Source organism: Adiantum capillus-veneris, chromosome 9, assembly GCF_014529385.1.
Source record: "Adiantum capillus-veneris isolate H3 chromosome 9, ASM1452938v2, whole genome shotgun sequence".
In the NCBI taxonomy this organism is placed as follows: domain Eukaryota; kingdom Viridiplantae; phylum Streptophyta; class Polypodiopsida; order Polypodiales; family Pteridaceae; genus Adiantum; species Adiantum capillus-veneris.
The window spans coordinates 121,917,058-121,938,141 of record NC_140939.1 but is presented as its reverse complement, the minus strand read 5'-3'; the positions used below and the strand labels follow the sequence as shown (position 1 = coordinate 121,938,141).

General features: G+C 46.5%; 1 protein-coding gene across 5 annotated transcripts in view; it reads left to right on the top strand.

Moving 5' to 3' along the window:
- The window catches only part of LOC147451105 (uncharacterized), an 82,150-nt gene extending 62,622 nt beyond the window's left edge, over nucleotides 1–19,528 (top strand). For 2 of the 5 annotated variants that reach the window (XM_086520068.1, XM_086520069.1), the window contains one exon: nucleotides 19,131–19,528. In XM_086520068.1, coding sequence (XP_086376194.1) covers nucleotides 19,131–19,183 — 53 coding nt within the window. In that variant the 3' untranslated portion in view covers nucleotides 19,184–19,528. Of the gene's footprint in view, nucleotides 1–17,453; nucleotides 17,657–19,130 lie in introns of those variants that run through there. The other 3 variants (XM_086520066.1, XM_086520067.1, XM_086520071.1) reach the window with 3 other exon arrangements.
- The last annotated feature ends 1,556 nt before the right edge of the window (nucleotides 19,529–21,084 follow it).

Here is a 21,084-nt window from a genome sequence, read left to right as displayed (position 1 = left end):
TAAGGCCAGAAGATGTGCACAAGACTGCGTTTAGAACGACATTTGGTCTTTATGAGTTTCTAGTGATGCCGTTTGGGCTAACAAATGCTCCTGCCACGTTCAACAGAATGATGGACCAGATTTTCAACTCGCATCAACAGTTTGTTGGAATGTTCTTCGATGACATGATAGTGTATTCGAAGAATGAAGAGGAGCATAGGCGTCACTTGACCATTGTGTTCGAAGAGCTGCGCAGTCACAGGTTACTTGTCAATCCTAAGAAAAGTGAATTCTTCCTCGAAGAGATCCACTTTCTGGGCCACATAGTCTCAAAGGATGGTGTTAGAATGGATCCCGCAAAGGTCGAAGCTATCAAGACATGGCCAGACTTGAAGACTGTGCACGATGTCAGAAGCTTCTTGGGATTGTGTTCCTACTATAGAAGGTTTATCAGAAATTTTGCAGAGATAGCATCGCCTCTTCACGCATTGCAAAAGAAAGAGGTCACTTTCAGACGGACCCAAAAAGAGATTTCAGCTTTTAGTCTCTTAAAGGAAAAGTTGACTTCAGATCCAGTTATTGTTTTGCCAGACCCTAGGAAGTCATTTGTGGTCCAGTGTGATGCGTGTGGCAGTAGCATCGGAGCAGTGCTAATGCAAGATGGACGGGTAGTAGCTTATGAAAGCCGAATTTTGCAAGGGCCAGAGAGGACTATGCAAGTCTATGAGAAAGAGCTCTTGGCCGTGATTCATGCGCTTTCTAGCTGGAAGCACTACCTTTTAGGTGCTGATTTTGTTGTCCAAACAGATCATCAGACCTTGCGATACTTCTTGACACAGTCAAAGTTATCCGAAAAGCATATGCGATGGGCAAACATTCTTTCCATGTTCCACTTCCAGATTATGCATGTGGAAGGTAAGAAGAATGTTGTGGCTGATGCGTTATCAAGAAAGCCACAAATTTCAGCTGTGTCAATTCCTTATCATCATGAGTTAGATGACATGAAGGAACAGTACACTGCTGATGAAGATTTTGCAAGGATCTTTGAACAGTTACAAGAGGGGCAACATCACGAGCACTACCTCCTCAGAGATGGTGTTATGATGATGCATGGCAGACTTTGTGTCACTAGGCCACTGCGACATAAGGTCATGGAAGAGAGTCATGTCCCACTGTATGCAGGGCATCGTGGCATTGATGCAATAGTTAAAGCGGTAGAGACGTTCTTCTATTGGCCTACCTTGAGGAGAGATGTGGATGCCTTTGTGCGAGCATGCATAGTTTGCCAAAAGGTCAAGTTTGATAGGCAAAAGGCACCAGGGTTGTTACAACCACTGCCGATTCCGGATAAGCCATGGGAAAGCATTGCTATGGACTTTATCTTTGATCTTCCAAGGACGCCAACATGGAATGATGGTATATGGACCATTATCTGCAGGTTCAGCAAGCAAGCCCATTTTATCCCTGTCAGGAAGAAGATAAAATCTGATCAGATGGCACGCTTGTTCATGTACAATGTGTTTAAGTACCATGGTATGCCACAATCGATTATCAGTGATCGTGATCCTCACATGACCAGTTTGTTCTGGAGAGGATTGTTTGAGAACATGGGCACTACGCTCAAGTTTTCGTCTTCGTTTCATCCACAAACTGATGGACATTCAGAAGAGGCTAATTCTATTGTCTTAGGTCTGCTGAAATGCTATGTGTCAGATAATAAGGGCAAGTGGGAACAGTATTTGCCTATGCTTGAGTATGCGTACAATAATACGGTGCATTCGTCTACTGGCAAAGCACCTTTTGAGATTGTTGAAGGTGGCAAAAAGGTTCCTTCCATTTTGCATACAAAGGACAAGATCTTTGAGGCAGATCGATACGTTGAGAACATGGATGAGATGTATAAGAAAATTAAAGTTGCCTTGGAGAAGACTCACGCAAAGCAGAAAAAGGCTGCTGATCGTCACCGTCGTGAATTGTTGTTATCACCTGGTGATTGGGTTCTGTTAAGGTTCGAAAAGGCAAAGTTAAAGAAGATGAAGGGCAAGGAACGGCTGTTTCCTAAGCTCAGCATGCGTTACTATGGGCCTTTTCAAGTGCTTCACAAGATCAGCGATGTGGCTTACAGGCTGAAATTGCCTGATGCATGGAAGATTCATAATGCGTTTCACGTGAGTCTTCTAAGACTCTTCGTGGGTGATGTGCCAGAAGATATGCCATTTGAGGATCAGCCAGAAGTTGAGGAACTTGATGAGATCCTGGTACCTGAGAAAGTTTTGGCACATAAGGAGAGAAAAGTTAAAGGACAAGTTGCAAGACGCTATTTGGTGAAGTTCAAGAATTATCCGCCTATGGATGCAAAGTGGATGGAAGAGCATGACCTGTCAGAGTCACCAAATGTATTGCAGCTTTACCTTGAAGCCTTTGGGTTACAACCTACTTATGCCCCAACCCAACGTGTGCAAAGGAGGGGTAATGATAGAGCTAGTACATCAAATGTACATATGAGTTCAGTGCCATAGATGGAATTTGCAAAAGTATGAAGGCCTCATTAAGTCATTTGTATCTATGTATGTTACGACCTTTCTTGCGGATACATGCGATGATAAAAGAGTGTTAATAGCACAAGATAATCAGTGGTGTGTATTTATGGTATGCAATCGAGGACGTTTGCGATTTCAAGAGGGGGGTATGTCACGAGGACGTGGCAGTTTTTAACCATGTGACAGAGATGTGGCAACTGCTAACCTTGGTTGTTGGTTTCTTTCCAATGGGGTTTATTTTATTTGTTTTGAGACCCTCTTTTTGAAGTAGCAAACGGTCAAACATTGTATGGCCAATGTGAACGGTAGATTCACCCGCAGACGGGAAGTGGTTGGCACTGGAATTCGTATGGTAAGAGGATGTCTAGGCTCAGAGCAAGATCATATAGGTTCCCCCGTCGCACTTAGCAAGTTGGTGGATACTAGGAAGTGAACTCAATTAAGGCGTAAAGTCAAGGTGGGACTACCAACAAAAAGTATCCGATAGTTGGGCCACATTGCGCTTTTGGATGCGGCTCCAATGAGGATAGATGGTCAGAAGACCAGTGGAAGCCTAACGGAAGCATCTCCTAAAATTTAGGGAACTGATATTTTGGGCCGTGAAATGTGTTCGCGTCATTACCTCCAGTATGACTAGGGGAACATTTTATAACTCTGCCGCGAAGTCACCTGACGCGTCGGTTGGGATATTTTTAAGCGGCGAACCCGAAACGTGAAAATGCTTGTAAATGCGCCAAGTGTCACATTTTCAGGGACTTGCCTCTTCCAGAAAAATGGGCGCTGAATTTTTAAGCTTGGATGAGCCTCCTTTTGCATTTGTCACAGGTTAAGAGCTATGGAGTGCTTCCTTTCCCTCTCATGTACAGTGTGGTGCTAGGAGTGATGCCCTGCACACTACACACTGCTCTCTCTCTCCCCCCTACGTGCAGTTATGTGATGCCCCACAAGAGGGCTACTCATTTGACTGATGTACAGTTGTGTGGGTTCATGCTTTTGTGCTGAGGCAAGAGCCTCCTTGAGCAGGAACAGGGGTAGCTAGCTGCTGCTCCAAAGCAGGCACTGGTGAGGGTCATAACCTCACCGTACAGGTGCAAAATTAGCGCTGTGTATGCGTTGTAATTTTACTGTTTTTCAGCCATACGGACGCCAAGACCATTGGGAATCGTGCCCCACTGGCAGAGGACAGTTAGGGGACTGTTTGGGGCTGAAAACAGGGCAAAACCCAGTAAATACAGCGTGCTGAATTTACTGGTTTTGGACAGGAATCAGAGGGTATACGCCAGTAGAAGCGAGTTCCAGCAGGGGAATTGGTTTCGCGCAAGTTTTGGGGCTGTTATGTTGCCGAAATTTGGCCAAAACAGGCGGTATCTAGTGGGATACAGTCAAAGGATTCCCAGGACTCTTCTTTGTACTTTACCCTCCTAAAGAATAAAGAAATACCGAAAGGGGCGCCAATTTTGGGGCCTACAGGTTGTCGGCGTCTGCTTGGAGCATTCTAGCTTCCGAGCCGTGTGTGTGAGTAAGTGTTAATTCCCGTTACAGGTCTCCTTTGCAAAGTGCTCTGTGTGTGTGTTTAAAGTAAAGAATTTCGGGTGAAAGCCAACGCCTACCGCCCTACGGGCCGGTTTCAGCACCCTCTAAACGATCGAGAATATCATCAATTCTAGGAATAGGAAACCTATTCTTGATGGTATTCTTATTCAACGCACTGTAATCAATACACATGCGCCATGAGCCATCCTTCTTCTGCACTAGGAGCACTGGGGAGCAAAAGGGTGAAGGACTAGGCTGAATCAGCCCCTTCTCTAATAACTCCTCAACCTGGCCCATAATCTCTTTCTGCTGCACCGCACTAACCTTGTAGGGAGGTCTATTTGGTGGGTTACACATTGGCACCAAATCTATCCGATGGTCCTCAGGTCTCTTTGGCGGCAATTGCGGCAGTAATGAATAAGAAAAACAATCACTAAACTTTTGCAAAAATGCTGACCTTTCTTTATCTAACACAGATAAATTTGATTGATCACTATCTGAGACATCACGTGCAAAAATCAAGTACACAGAAAGATGATTCTTTTTTACAGAAGTGATAGCAGAAGCAGATACAATAGGGACTGACTCTCCTTTAAGCTTTACATCCAAGATGTGAGTTTTGCCTCTATGATGTACAGTGATCTTTTTGTTGTAGGCATCCAAGACTCCATGCACTCGGAACATCCTCGGGATCCCCAACAAGGCGTCACAACCTTCAAGCGGCATGATGTAAAACTCTTCTGTGTCCATATACGACTGAATATGCAGACGCAGTTTTCCAATGATGGGAGTAACACACTCTGAGTGGCCATGACATGCCAACCCTGTCTCTGCTGTGTACCCCATCTCTTCAACTCTGATGCCTAGCTTCATAGCTAACTTTGGTGAGATAAAGTTGGCTTTGGCACCTGGATCAAAGAAGATGGGTGCTGTCTGATCCCTAACTTTACCCCATGTCGTGCATAACTCACTGGCATCTGTGTTGGGCCTGTCACCCACCATGTCTGGCACTAATCCTGCCGTGGGTTTAGGCTTCTTGCCGTTCTGGTCTTCTTTATCCTCTGAGTCAGTTGGTCTTTTCCTTTGTGGACAATTGATAGAAAAGTGACCAGGCTGCTCGCATGTTCTCAGCCATTAGGACCTTTTCCTCGAGCGACTTGCGCACAAAAGGCTTTCTTTTCTGTTTTTTTGCCTGCGCTCCAGAAGTCCCGGCTGAATCCTTGTCTTTGGTGGCCTTTTCTGACCCCTGTGACGCATCAGGAGTCGTTTTCACAAAGGGCTTCTTCGCTGAATTTTTCTTTTGCTGCCCTCCTTTGTCACTGCTCGGAAATCCACTGTCCTCTCCTTTCAACAAGGCAAGACCAGTGTTCGCAACTTCCATAAGCTGAGTGAGGGTAGCCACTCTATTCTTTGTACAGTAATCGCGAAGCCCTTTAGGTAGCCCACAATAGTACTTCTCTATCTGCTCTGTCAATGGCACAAATCTGTAGGAGGTCACTGAGAGTAACGCTTTACAAAACCTCCTATTGTACTCCAGCAAGCTCTTGCACGAAGCTGAAGTAAGCTGGTGCCAATCTGTCATGACGCCGGCTTAAAATTCATTTGACAGCCAAGCAGATGCAAACATTTGCTTGAAGTAAACCCAAGCGGCGGGTGCCTGTCCGTGCATTAACAATGTCGTCCACCATGTAAGCGCATTGTCCTTTAAAAAAGTGGCAGCTTTTCTGACCTTCGAGGCCTCTGTAAAATTCCCTCCCGCATAAGCTGTATCAAATTGTTGGAGGAAAGTGAGGGCCTTTGTCTTATCCTCGAAACCACTGAAGGTACTGAACTTTACAGCTGCACCACCTTCTTTGTAAGCCTTTGGCCTCTCTAGTGCCCCCAAGTTGTCATACGGAATGGTCTGCAACATGGGTATTGTAGTAGGCATGATCGGCACATCTTAGCCATTCACATTTTGTGTCAGAGGTGGGATATCTAGCTGCTATCCAGAAAAACCAGCCATGCCAAAATGACCCTGTGGCATCCCAAACTGGCCTTGTTGCAGTGAAAACCTTGCTGCATGCCGATACTACCATACATGGGGTTTGGCATGATGCCTTGCATACCCCCAAACACTGTTCCTGGCATGTACGGCTGACTTCCAGGCGCATAACCAACCATACTTTGGAACACTGATTCACCCCCGAAATACCCAGGATGTACCGTGGGTGGTGGAAAAACTGAGTGCATTGCCTGGTATCCAGCTCCCTGTCCATTCAAAACAGCATGCTGGCTCTAAAAGGTGGCGGGCTGAACTGGCATAACCTGTGGAATAGGCGTTCTAGCCACCTGTTCAAGCACAGGAGGAACCTGCTTTGGAGCCCCTGACTCCGCAACATGCGAGTGTTCCCTATCCTCCTGAGCCGCATGAAGTACCTGGGCTTGAGCATCAACAAGCTCCGTACGCGGCGTAGGTTGCCTATTTTGTTGTTGCACTGGTGGCGCTTGCAAGAACTCCATAAACCTTGGATTCTACACTAGTTGCGAAAAGACATTCATTGCGGCAACTAACTGAGTCTTGAACGCATCATCCTCAAGTTGCCCAGTCATAAAGCCCTGTACTACTGGAGGGACATTCACATTGATAGGAGGTACAGACTGACGTGGCCGTGAGCTCTCGCCAATCTCGAAAACCATAGGGATCTCCTGCCTGTCCTTTGAAGAGGAACCCTCTTCCATAATGCCCTTCCCCTTGTCGGCCATAGTGTAATCCCGCGTTCCTGCACTCTGTGTCTTTACCCAAAACAATCCAGGCTCACTCTTTAAGGAAAAAGTGATTGATGTCCCGGCAACGGAACCATGAAACCGGCCCGTGGGGCGGTAGGCGTTGGCTCTCACCCGAAATTCTTTACTTTAGACACACACAGAGAGAACGTGCAAAGGAAACGTGCTACGGGAATTAACACTTGAATACACACACAGTTCATAAGCTAGAATGCCCCGAGCAGACGCCCACAACCTGTAGGCCCCAAAATTGGCGCTCCTTTCGGTATTTCTTTATTCTTTAGGAGGGTAAATTACAAAAAAGAGTCCCGGGAATCTTTCACCTGTATCCCGTAAGATACTACCTGATTTGCCCAAATTTCGGTAGCATAACAGCCCCAAAACTTGCACAAAATCAATTCCCCTGCTAGAACTCGCTTCTACTGGCGTATACCCTCTGATTCCTGCCCAAAAACAAATTCAGCACGTTGTATTTACTGGTTTTTTGCCCTGTTCCCCTAGCTGTCCTCTGTCAGTGGGGCACGATTCCCAATGGTCTTGACGTCCGTATGGATGAAAAACAGTCAATTTACAGCACATACACAACGCTGATTTTGCACCTGTACGGTGAGGTTATGACCCTCACTGGTGCCTACTTTGGAGTAGCAGTCAGCTACCCCTGTTCCTGCTCAAGAAGGCTCTTGCCTCAGCACAAAAGCATGAATCCGCACAACTGTACATCAGTCAAATGAGGAGCCCTCTTGTGGGGCATCACATAACTGCACGTAGGGGAAAGAGAGAGCAGTGTGTAGCGTGCAGGGCATCACTCCTAGCACCACACTATACATAAGAGGGAAAGGAAGCACTCCATAGCTCTTAACCTGTGACAAAATGCAAATGAAGCCCTCTCCCAGCTTAAAATTCAGCGCATTTTTTCCTGTAGGAGGCAAGTCCATGAAAAACTGACACTTGGCGCATTTACAAGCATTTGCTCGTTTCGGGTTTGCTGCTTAAAAATATCTCAACCGACGTGTCAGTTGACTTCGCGGCACAGTTGTAAAACGTTCCCCTAGTCATACCGGAGGTAATGATGCGAACACATTTCACGGCCCAAAATAGCAGTTTCCTAAATTTTAGGGAATGATTCCGTTGGGCTCCCTGTGGTCATCTGACCATCTATCCTCATTGGGACCACATCCAAAAGTGCAATGTGGCCAACTGTCGTATACTTTTTGTTGGTAATGACACCTTGACTTTAGGCCTTTAGTGAGTTCACTTCCTAGTATCCACCAACTTGCTAAGTGCGACGGGGGGACCTATATGATCTTGCTTTGAGCCTAGACATCCTCTTACCATACGAATTCCAGTGCCGACCACTACCCATCTGCGGGTGAAACTACCGTTCACATTAGCCATGCAATGCCCGACCGTTTGCTACTTCAAGAAGAGGGTCTCCAAAATAAAACAAAACCCCTTGGAAAGAAACCAACAACTAAAGTTAGCAGTTGCCACGTCCTCGTGACATAGTTAACAGTTGCCACGTCCCCGTGACACGAGGCTAGCTTTCGAGTCCACGTCCTCTTTCTTGCAGCTAGAGGCATTGAGGCTTTGGACACAACGGTGGGTTTCTCCTTTCCGCTATGTGGTAGGGATCTTACAGAGTGGATCCAACACACAGTTCTTGACTGGCTCCAGATTCAGGCTACTGAGACTTCCTACCACACAAGGGACATAGGGGTGACAGATCTGGTGCAGACACTTTGGCCTCTTGCCAGGTTTAGCGTAACGCCTCCGGATGCAGCAGGTTGCAGACACATTGTGGTGCATTTGTTTGCTGACACCCAGAGCCCTCCTTGTTATGTATTTGTACATGAGGATTCTTGGACAGAGGAGGTAGTCCTTCAGGCTACACGCTCGGCTTGAGCTTGGGCGGGACAGTCACTTCTTTTACGCTTGTCTAGAGGTCGTTCGGATGCGGATTACTCCCCATCCAAACCGGCCTCAAAGATAGCGAGGTTGGTTGCTGTGGCAGCAACTGTTTTCTCTCACTGACTGCATGAGGATCATCTCATGGAATGTGCAGGGATTAGGAGGGCCCCAGTGTCAGCGTCAGAGGGGTCGATTGCGACAGGAGCTTCAGATGCCTTGTGGGTGGTGAGATTGACATTCTTATGCTGCAGGAGCATCATCTTTGTGAGAGCCGCATTAGACGATGTGGTTAGATTTTGTGTGGTCGCTATGAGACGTTTTGGTCAGTTGCATTTGGACCTAGAGGCATCCAGGGTGGGGTATGTATGACTATTGCAGATTCTTTGCAGTAGGCCATTGTGGGCAGAGGGATTATTGTGCGAGGTAGGGCTCAATGGATTACTATGCAGGTTCAGGGTTGCCTCATGGGCTTCCTGAACATCTATGGGCCCAATGTGGCGAGTGCACGTGCAGAGTTTTGGTCTCATATTGTAGAGTCTCTGCCGCAGGCAGAGTAATGGTGCATTGGGGGTGACTTCAACATGTTGGAGGACCCTTTGACAGGATTGGAGGTAGCCATACTACTGTACATAGAGCTGAGTTGGCAGCTTGGGAGAGGTTATGTATGACTCTGCGGGTTTCAGATGTGTGGCAGAACTCTAGCTTTGTGAGCCCCTTGATAGCCTGGCCTTTTCTCGTTTGGACCGGAGAGTGGGAGGAGTGAATCTATCTCGGATAGATCGCTTCTACACTAGTGACCACTTCTCAGTTTGCATTTTGGCTGGGACTTCTTTTTTGGACCATGCACCAGTGATCCTCACAGTGACAGATAGACAGAGGAAGGGGAGCACAATGCTTTGCATTCCTGAGAGAGTCTTGCTGGACTCTGCGTTCAGAGAGCGAGTGGTGGCTCTTTGGATAGAGGGCTTAGACATGCAGGACTCTCGTGCTAACAGAGTGGCCTCTGGACTTGCTCAACTTAGGCGGCTATTTCTCCAGTAGTCTACGGCCCGCCTGGCTGCAGCGAGAGAAGAGCAGTAGTGTCTGCGACGAGGCATCGCTTCCTTGCAAAGTAATTGCAGCAGGCTCGCCAGGAGCTTGCTAGCACAGAGGAGAGGCGCCAGGAGCTTCCTATTCATCGACAGGCATCTCAGCGGACCCAGGTGGGTGACAGAGTGACATGGGCTTTCTTTGAGACAGTGGGGCCCCGACATGCGCATGCCAGGGTTTGCCAGTTGAGGAGGCCTGACGGGTCAGTTGCTTCAGAGCCAGAGGACATGCGTGCAACTGCTACTGGCTTTTATCGTTGACCTGCTGTAAGTAGAGCCTCAATCAGAGCGTCATGATGCATGCAGAGAGCAGGTGTGGGCACAAATGCCTTGTCTTGTGATTGAGGAGGTGCGCCAGAGGCTTGAGCTGCCTCTTCAGTTAGAGGATCTCCACGTGGCCCTGGGAGCACTTCCTTGTGGTAGCTGTTGAGGTGAGGATGGTTTGACTCCCAGCTTTTTCTTAGAGTACCGGGACTTGCTTGGCTCAGATCTCTGCAGCGCTTTTCAGTACATCCTACACACAGGAGAGATGCCTAACAGGATGAGTGAGGGCCTGATCTACCTCATTCCCAAGGAGGGCAGCTCCTTGGATAAGATTCGACAGTGGCGACCCATCACCATCCTCAACTCAGCCTACAAAATTCTTGCCATGGCCCTGAGTTTGAGGATTCAGCCACTTCTAGAGAGCATCATACATGGGATATAAATAGATTTTGTCAAGGAGCATAGTATTCGTGACAACATCTTTACTTTTTGGGAGGTTTTTGCCCTCGCGCGCCTCCGTGGTGAGGATTTGGTGATACTTCTTCTTGATTTTGAGAAGGCCTACGATACAGTTGATTGGGTTTTTTTGGAGGACACTTTACGTAGGATGGGCTTCTCAGATGCTTGGATCAAAGGTGTGTCAGCTCTTTACAGACAGACACACAGTTAGGTACTTTTGTCAGGTGGTAGAGGAGATTGTTTCATGCTCACAAGTTCGGTGAGACGGGATTGCCCTCTTGCCCCCTTCCTCTTTCTGTTCTATGTTGAGGCAATGAGCAGGTTTTTGGTTTCACAGCAGGTTGGCCTTTGAGGCTTAGCGTTACCTATTCGGGGAGATGAGCTACTGGATGCTGAGTTTGTAGACGACTTAGCCTTGTACTTGGAGGGCCAGGATGCCAACCTTCAAAGGTGTGAGCAGGCTCTTGAGACTTTTTGTTGTGCATCAGGCGCACTGATCAATTGGAGAAAGGCAGTGGCTTTCTCGGTTGTAGTGCTCCTACGCTTGATTGGCTGCCATGTGAGGGTTTCAAATGGATTCCCCCAAGGACTGCAGCTCGATACTTGGGCTACCAGGTTGGCTTGGACTTGTCTCCTCAGCAGCAGATTACTCCCCTCCTCCTGTCCATCAGGAGGAAGTTGTTACATTGGAGCTCCGCACGACTTTCTCTGGCAGACAGAGTTGTAGTGGCCAACCAGGTGTTGTTGGCTACTATGTGGTACATCACTTCTTGTTGGATCTTCTCGAGTTCCTACATCAGCCAGGTAGAGAGGCTGATGAGGAACTTCCTTTGGTCAGGGCGCGACACTCAGATAGCCCGGGCCAAAGTGGCCTGGTAGTTCATCACTCTTCCTTGTTCTTAGGGAGGGTCGGGGATCATAGACCCAGCACAACAGAGTAGAGCCCTTCTTGGGAAGTTTATTACTTCGAGGGAAGGAGCCGTGGAAGGAGTTTTTACTTCAGGGGCTTAGAGCTAGAGTGCCTCAGGCTGGAGGCCCCTAGCGACCTTCGACTAGATGGATTTTCATAGAGATGTGCAGAGTTGGCATGAGTAGGAGACTGGAGGACCATTTTGTTGTGAGTCTGCTCCGCTCCTGGGAGCAGCTGTGGAGAGGCCTGTAGTAGCATCACCCTACTTGCACGCAGGAGCGCCTGAGACAGCCCCTTGTTTGGAACCCCATGGTTAGCACTCAGAGAGACCACTTGGTTGGTAGTAAGCCTCATGTTTCTTGGGGTCCCATGGCAGAGGTTCCAGCACGCACTCTAGGTGACTGGCTACAGTTCTCAGGCTTGTCAGAGGAGCTTCAGAGTATCCAGCTACAGGGCATGAGAGGGGTGCAGAGCATGTGTTAGGACATCACAGAGGCAGTAACAGCTGCGTGGCTTACGCCTCTCGAGTCGGCAACACCCATATGGATGGGGGCCTTCACGTGACTGGAGGTTCTCATCACAATTCGGGCTTGCTCAGAGACTGTACCCTCCCTGTTTTTTGAGCTACAGGGTGAGGGTCGTCTACACCGAGTCTCAGTAGAGGCCCCATAGGTGGCAGTGCTGTTTTCAGAGGATCCGAGTTGTGGGCATCTGTGGGAGGACTTGTGTCATAGATCCCGACCCTGCAGCTCTTGAGACTGGCCACTGGAGGCTGTGGGCTTGGGAGTGCTGTCCACTGGCACGAGTGCAGTGGGATCCTAGAGAGTGGTTTTGGAGGGACCCTTTCTCCTCAGCTAACCATCCAGGTGTCCCTTTCTTTCAGTACACTGTACGACTGGGACGTCACATACTGGCAGCACGGAGAGAGGCTTGTCCTGCTGTATCACCTCATTGGCAAGAGGAGGGTCTCACAACTGAGTTCTTGTCAGCTTTTTGGACGAGGTTGTGGGACTCCAGACAGCTGTGGCGAGTCACTTTGTTCTAGTGGCTGGTTGCATATCGAGCTACAACAGTTGGGAGCTGGCTTGTACATAGTGGTCTCTCAGCAGCATGTGCAGCTTGTGACCATCCTGTGGAGAGTCAGTGTCATTGTCATTGGGATTGTCCTTTGGCACAATAGGTTTGGTTTCGTGTCCTTCTGCTGATGCCAGCTCTTTCCACGAGACAAGAGTACACTTGGGTGGCAGCTGCTTGGTCCACTCTCACGGGCTTGGCACTTCAGTTTGAGCTATCTTCCACCTGCAGGATGATAGTGATGCAGGGGGGTCGACCTACACTCGAGCCTGCTAACAGAGCTTACTCCACAGGAGTGGTGCAGTGAGAGAGAGGAGTGTTGGGAGCTCATCTGCGGCCTGACACTCTGGTTCATCTGGCAGGCTCGTTGCTTCAGCATCTTTGAGGCTCGTCTTGTACCACCAGTAGAGACTGTTCGAGATCTGTGGCTAGAGCTGATCCATACTCTCAGAGGACAGTTCTAGAGACTCCGGGGCAGCTCCGACCGCATGCGGCAGCGTAGAGAGGCTTTCTTCGACTCTGGCGCCTTGGGCCCTTCTTCACCATGGTTCAAGGTGTGATGAGATGGCACTATAGTCCACTTGTGTGGCTTTTCCCTCCTCCCATCTCTTGATTTAGCCTCATTGTACATTTGTTATTTTTTCACTCCCCCTTATGATTGTTGTAGCCCTCTCTAGTAGAGGTGGTTGTAGCCCTATGGGCAGTTTCATTAACTAATAGAAGGATCTTTTTCTTGATTTTTTTTTTTTTACTGCAGCAAATAGACAACCTCTTTGTACTCGCAAAACTCAAACCAGATCCTCAAAAACGTGCACCTGATGTGACAATACCAGATCTGAATAGTAAAAACAGCAAGCTAACTCCTCTTTGAAAACTCAAGAAAAGCACTGAACACACTGCAAAAATGTTCCAAGGTTGGATTTCAACACCAGAGCTTTGATACCGTGTCGGGAGTTGCAATGGAGGATCGGTGGATATGGCTGAAAACAGCGGCAACATGTGTACAACCTCTCCTATTTGATGGCAGAGCGCAGCAACCTCTGAATGTGGAACCTCCTAGAAACCCCGTCATGGTGATCTCTGAGATTTGCAAGGTAAGCGTAGCTCGAGAGTCACCTAGGGCAAGAGAGGGCACAATAGAAGAGGGATTCACAATAATGCAAAGGCAGAGAGAGGGGAGGGTGATTTGGAGCAAGAAACGCTAGAGAGAAAAAAATTCTGAAGAAATGCAATGAAATGAAATGTTATATTAACGTCTTCAAAAGGCCAAAATGACCTATTAGAGAGAGAGAGGGAGTCTGCTAATGCACAAGTGACTGATTGATTCCCTCCATAGGGACTCTGAACACCTTATGAGGTGTCCAACCAACTTTGCCCGACTCACACTGAAAACCCCACGACTCTAAGATAGGGAAAACAAAAACCAAGCCCTAGGGGAAAGCCAGTGGAACAGGGTATCACGGAAAAAAACTCTAGGCCCAGGGCCACCAAGTGGCAAACTATATGACACTGCCATCAATACAGGGTGGGCAAAACAATGGCGGCGACAGACCTATAATGTGAAAACTACCTCACATAGTCAGGGCTGTAACTATGTGTGTACGAGTGAGAAAGTGTTGTGTGTGTGTGAAAGTGTGTATGTGTGTGGAGATTAGTGGTGCTAATCCTATAATCAAGACTTAAGACTTCATACTTAAGATCAAATTGAGACTCAAGAGATTGAATGTGTCTTTGATTGATTGAATGAATGCCCTAAAAACTGAGTACAATAGGCTCGTCTCATGGTGAAGAGACATGACTCTAGACGTAAAGACACATCCTTTCGGCAAAGAGCTGCAACCATTGGACGAAGAGTGGCAACCGTAGAGCGAAGGGGTGTGACCAGTCGTCGAAGGAGTGTGGCTTTTGGCGAAGAGGCTTGTCTCTTGAGCGAAGAGTCGTGACCATCCAAGCGTAGGGGTTCTCCTTGGCATGGCACTTTGCGTATCTGCAACTAGGAGTAGACGTAATACTATAACATAGCCACAATTGTGACGTTCCCTCCCATAGCCTCGGTTAAAGAAATGACTTTTGATGTTGATAGAACTCTGGAAAAGCATTGAATCGTTGAAAATCTTCAGTCTTTGAGTTATCTGAAATCTTTGTCTTGAACTTTTGCTTCTTGCGAAACCTTTTTGCTTTGACTACTAAATCCCATGTCATTGCATTATTCAAAGACTTTTGAGAAGAATCTGGCTTAATTAGGTTGACTGCAACAAGAGATTAATGTTCAAAATTCTTCATGCAATGTAAGATTTTTGGTTTAAGATCTTCCGATTAGTGCAAGATATTTGGTGAAGAGGAAATCTTCTCAAGACATTCTTCAGCGAGGGTAACTTCAATCACTGGAGAGGATTTTGGATTGAGACTGCAATCGTCTTCCAATAATGAATCCCAAAGTTCTTCAAAATCATCTTCAGAAACTGTCACTTCATGACTTGCAATTGGCATATCATCATCCAACAAAGAATCAAAGAAAACATAGTCGTCTGCAGACTCAGAATCTTCAACTATGTCCTTATCTCTGTCTGGTAACTAAGTATCACTTGGAAAAACTTCTTGCTTGAAATCATTCTTGTCTTTAGCAATTGATTCAAGAGAAGTTAATGAATTCAAAAATTTATCAATAATAATTTCTGCATCCGCATCGGAAATCATATTCTCTTCATAATCCACTGTATCATGTTGTTTGACTTGTAGACGTGAGGCTTGAATCACTCGTTCCGCCTGATAAAGCCCGTGTAAAATCAATTCACGTCCATCTTTGAACAAATTGATAGTATGTCCTCGAAAGCTAATTGCTGGATCATATTGGAATAACCAATGCTAACCAAGAATCATGTCGTAGTAAGATAAAGGCATGACTTCGAAATCCAGTTGATATGCATAATTTTGAATCTCGAACTGTAATTGTTGAACTGTCTAATCACAAGTTAAAATTGATCCATTTGCTGATTCCACATCATATAAGTGAGATGTCTTCTGAGTTGGCAAGCCAAGCTGTCGAACTATTTGAGTGCTGACAAAATTATTAGAGCATCCGTTGTCCATAAAAATGTTAATGGAGCGACCATAACTTGTGGCTCATAACTTGCTCCAAAACTGAAGAATTGCGCTGAGCATGCTTCATAAGAACAGTCGTATCCTCGGAGACATGAATTGTATTGACCGCTGATTTTCCTTTATCTTGAGCAGAATTTGGTTGTTCAGCATTCGATGAATTTTCCCTGTTGGAATTTCGTTTCAAATTAGATGGATTTGGTTTCTTTGGACATTGATACCGTCTATGGTCACCACCGCAAATTGTACATAATCTATCCTCCTTTGAAGATGAAGATGCATTTGACGAAGAGCCTTACTGAGGATTGGAATGCCGATCTTGAGAAAAATCACGTCCTTTATCACGAATAGGTTGAGGAACATTTGAAGAAGATCTGCTTTGAGATTGTCGATCTTGAGAATAGAACCTTGAAGCTGATTAAGACTCCGTTGCGTGCTGCCTGAACTGAGATTGCTGCTGTTGACTTTGGCTATAGCTTTCTCTGCGATCTTGCTGTGACAAGCGCGTGCTGTTTGAAGATCTATTGCCAGGGAGAAAATTCTCTGTAGGGCACCAATTATCGCCGAGATTCTCCACATAAGCTATTGCAACATCCAAGGTGGTAGGGTTGTATTTGTGCACATCGTCCTTCAGGTTGGGTTCGAGTCCGTCGATAAAGCTGTGAAGTTTATCAGAGGGACTAAGGGTCTCTATCTCCATAGGTAGCCTTTGGAACTCTATGATGTAGCGGCCAAGGAACCTGTTTGGCTTAGGTGGCAAAGAGAGGACCGGGCATGAAAATCTACAATGGCAGGTTCAAACGCCTCGCGAATAGCACGCCGAAATTTATCCCAAGAAGGTGTGTGTTTACCATCAACAACCCGTCGTTGCCACCAAAGAAATGGTGTGTCCTTGAGCAGGGAACTAGCAAGTGTAACTTTTTTACTCTCTACTAAGTCCGTGTTGGACAAGTAGACCTTCATTTTGAATAGCCATTGGTCCAGCACGCGCTTGTCGCGGCGACCATTATAGGGCTCAGGCAGTTTAACATCTAGTTTCTTCTTCTGTGCACCATCAAATTTTTTTATAAAGTAATTGAAGTTTGCGATTGTCTACCTTATCAGTTGGATCTGGCTCGTTTGGTTCGTCCACTGAAGCTTCGAAAGAAGGTGTTGTCTGAGAAGCAGTAGGACGACTTCGAGAAGTGTTTTGCGTCTGCATATGATCCATGCGAGAGTGAAGTGATGCGAGGCTTGTGGAAAGTGTAGCCATCTACTCTTTGATAAGAGTAAGGGCATCGTCAGATTGACCACCTCCGTCTTGAGAATTCGGCATGGTTATGTCTCAAAGGGAACTCTCAAACAGGTGCAAGTGCAGGTTATGGGACGGGTACCGGGAGCGGAAAGTCCCTCGCGAATAAGTTCGTGCTCTGGAGTCGGGGAATCGGGAATTATGACCACTTCGGGTGCAAGGGGTTTTTATGGGAGAACAGTGTTCGGAATCCCGTCTACATACGAGAGGAATGGGACCGGAATATGGAAGTCTTCGCCGACGATGATGGCAAAAAGTCTCGCACGTGCAAAGTGCACACAAGGCCAGCGCGGGAGAGTCGGAGAGAGGGTGACGCTGCTATAAACAAATGTTTGAATTCATTTTGATATGGTGGGTTTTCTCTTTTCTTTAAAAAGTTAGATTATTTGGGGTTTTTAATTGATTAAGTGAGTTTACATGGGATTTAAAAAAAGGGGTTCTTTGGTCGGTCACCCAATTAGAGGCAGCGAACAACTTAAAAAATTAAGTCTCAAGCTTAAAGTCCAGCCAGCGTTTAAATTCCCAGCGTAAAAAAATTTCAGCCAGCGTGGGAGGTCTTCAGCGAAGAGAAAAACAGCTTGGCGGTGTTTCAGGCCAGTGCATTGAGAAAGGATGCGAGCTTGGAGGAGGAGGTGTGAGCAGCCAGCGCTTGGTGTCCTTTCGCATGAAGGGGTGCCAGTGCGGTTTTGAAGAGGTGCCACCTGAGGAAAGGGTACGCGAAGAGTCACCAACATAAATTCACCGGGTACGCCATACACACGCATCTGTGTTCTCTTTTTTATTCATAACATTGGAACAAAAAAATTTCAAGTTACCTCATGCTCGGATGTGTGTGTGTACCACCTTTCTTCCACTTCCATACAACTCCGGGAAGGGAAAGTGCGTAGCGGCGAGGGTGAGAGGCTCACAACCTTCGGGTCTTGAGAAAAAAATTTGCTATGATACCACTGTGAGGATTAGTGGTGCTAATCCTATAATTAAGACTTAAGACTTCATACTTAAGATCAAACTGAGTCTCAAAAGATTGAATGTGTGTTTGATTGATTGAATGAATGCCCTAAAAACCGAGTACAATAGGCTCCTTATATAGGAGACGAAGAGACACAAATGAAAAGATACGTCTCATGGTGAAGAGACATGACTTTAGACATAAAGACACATCCTTTTGGCGAAGAGCTGCAACCATTGGACGAAGAGTGGCAACCGTAAAGCGAAGGGGTGTTTGACAGTCGTCGAAGGAGTGTGGCGTTTGGGGAAGAGGCATGTCTCTTGAGCGAAGAGTCGTGACCATCCGGGTTTTCCTTGGCATGGCGCTTTGCGTATCTGCAACTAGGAGTAGATTTAATACTGCAACATAGTCACAATCGTGACACGTGTGCTGCAATGACTCAGAGACAATTTTTGTGTGAGCGTATAATGGAGACAAGAGCTCAACAGCAGCAGGCAGAAAAGCATAGTTCCCAGGGGTTTTGAAAAAAGAGAAACGGAATAGGCTGGGAAATGGAGTTCTGTAACACTTCCAAAATGTTTCTCCATTGTGGAAGAGTGTTTAGGGCATCTATGCCATTATTTGAGAAAAAGGGTGGCGGGGCAGCACAGCACACAGCACTAATGCTGCTAAGTGCTATCGATAGGGGTGGAGCAGCGAGGATGATTGGAGATGGGAGAGCTGGGCAGGTGGTTGTGGGAAGGAGTTCCAAGGAAGCAAAGGCAGGGAATGGAGGTTCTGCACCACAAAGGCAAGCAAGGTGGGCATAGATGCAAAGGTGGAGGTGACCCAAGGTGCAACCTGCAACAGCGCGTTGTAAGGAGCTTGCGGAAAAGGGAGGTGGTCGCGCCTGTAATGTGCACGCAAAACCTGTGTGGTGCAGATGCAGATTCTACAAAATCGTGCGACATGGCAGCTGACTACAGGGCTGCAGGGCGACGGGGTTCAAGGAATGGTGATGGGCTGAGGCACTGTAGGGTTACAGAGGCGCTGCAGGATTAGGGTTTCTCAGACAGGCTAGGGTTTTCACGTCACACATGTGTCTCTCTCTCTCTCTCTCTCTCTCTCTCTCTCACACACACACATACACACACACACACGCACAGGGTGATCCAGGAGATGCACTCCCACAGCTAAAGAGTGTTGGAAGGGATGAATAACAACTTTTGCCAAATAAAAGATTAGATACTGCGACAAGTGATTACTATGGTGTTACTATGTTTTGATGCAGGCTGGGCCATTATACAAACAGCACAGAGATGGAGGACATCTGTACCTTTTTGAAAGAAAGGCTTCAATTGCAAGGCTGAACCTCTTCAATTGAGGGGGGAGCTCAATTTCGGAAGTTTTAAGGTCAACATCGTGATTGGATTGAATACATTGCCATGTAATTGTTGTTAGCCACATTTCAAATTGTCAGCTGCTAAGTGTGAATTGGATGGCTACCAAATCCTGATTGAAATGAGTACATAGGAGTACATCGCTCTTATGATTGTTATTAACTGCATTTTAAATTGATCAACAGTAAAATTACGAATCAAGTGGCGAAGACACAATTCAGAGCCTTTCCAGATAATGTCTTGTAAGGGATGAATAATTTGGAAGATGTAATGATTCTGAAATTATATTGATTCAGACTTGAAACCCCCCCCCCCCCCCCCCCGCCCCCCCCCTTCCGACGCCCCAACCCGTTTCTTATCATTTTCCCTCTCTACATTAAGGAAGAAACATTGTTGTGGTGTAGGGATGGGTCCGTCAGTGACCATTGCCCGTAACCACTGTGATTGCATGGCGATTGACGGGGAGTTGGGAGCCATGGTAGGGGCGGGCAATGGTCACTGACGGACCATTCTCGGTGGTCAAGTGTTCGGGGACCAAAAACAAGGTGCGTGTGTCTAGTGCCATTAGAGTGCAACAAAGGTGACATAGATGCCAGACAATGGAGGCTCCAAATGCATTCGCAGTTTCTCGAGGCTGAGGTGAGATAGAATGCAGGCCATTGATGTGTTAGGAATTGATGGGAATGCGGTCGTGCTAGCCAAGGTGGATAAAATAGAAATATAGTATACACAAGTGTGTGTGTGTTGGCTAGATTGTCACTTAAGCGAATAAGTTTCCACGATCAAATAACTTTGGATTCATAAACACAATCTTGAGTATTTGTTAAGCCATCACAAACTCACTATAAACAAGAGAGATGTAATGCAAAATAGACTTGTGTTTATTCTTTCATGAAATGAGCTTTAAGTAGCTTTACAGCTTCGCACCATTGCATGTGGGATGAATCCACCTTTCTTCTCTTTGATTCAGACTCTTGTACTCTAGAGCAAAGCTCACACTTTACAATCTTCCCCTTGAGGTTTGGATTAGGAAGAAACTACAGAAAATGACATCTCTAGCACACTCCAATCCAGGAGCAAAAGAACATCTCCAATCCAAGAGACCATTCCCAATCTAGGAGACAAACTATCTCTAATCCATTGAGACTTCTCAAATACCTCCCCTCAACCAGATGTATAAAATTGAGACCAAGCTAATCCAAGCTATCTCCAAATAAACATAATTGAAGGGGAAAGGCAAAACAAAAGAAACTTGAGAATGTCGTGGTAGACTAGAGGCTATTGCCGCCTTCTTCTTCACTTCCATCTTTGTCTTCTTCTGCCAAACAAACTTTGGGCCTTGGATTTCGGTTGGTGCCAACTCTGTCCCTTTTGAAACACTTGGAAGGAAGATGACCCTTCTTTGCACAAATGCTGTAAAGTCTTCGATGCTAGACAATCCTTTGCTATGTGCCCTTCTTTGCTACACTTGAAACTAGTTTTGTTACTTGAGCTAATTGCAAAAGCTCCTCTTGAAGCAACATTTCTTCCTTGCTTCTTCTTCTTGAACATTAAAGAGAGTACATCTTGGAAATCTGGCGTTGGATTCTTCTCCTCAATGATGGTCATTATCTGGTCAAAGCTAGATGGTAAGGTTACTAATTGTTCATCCAATCAACAAATGTGATTACCTAATTGCATGCTAATCAACCTTAAATGCAAATGCAAGTGCTCAATTGGATACTAATTCTTTTCCTAATCAAGCCCACCTAGCCATGGTAGGTAGTGGCCTCTTGAGTGTGCCAAGGACATGTCCACTTATAGCTAAATTAGGGTTTAATTAGCAAGAGATGCAACTAGTTATGA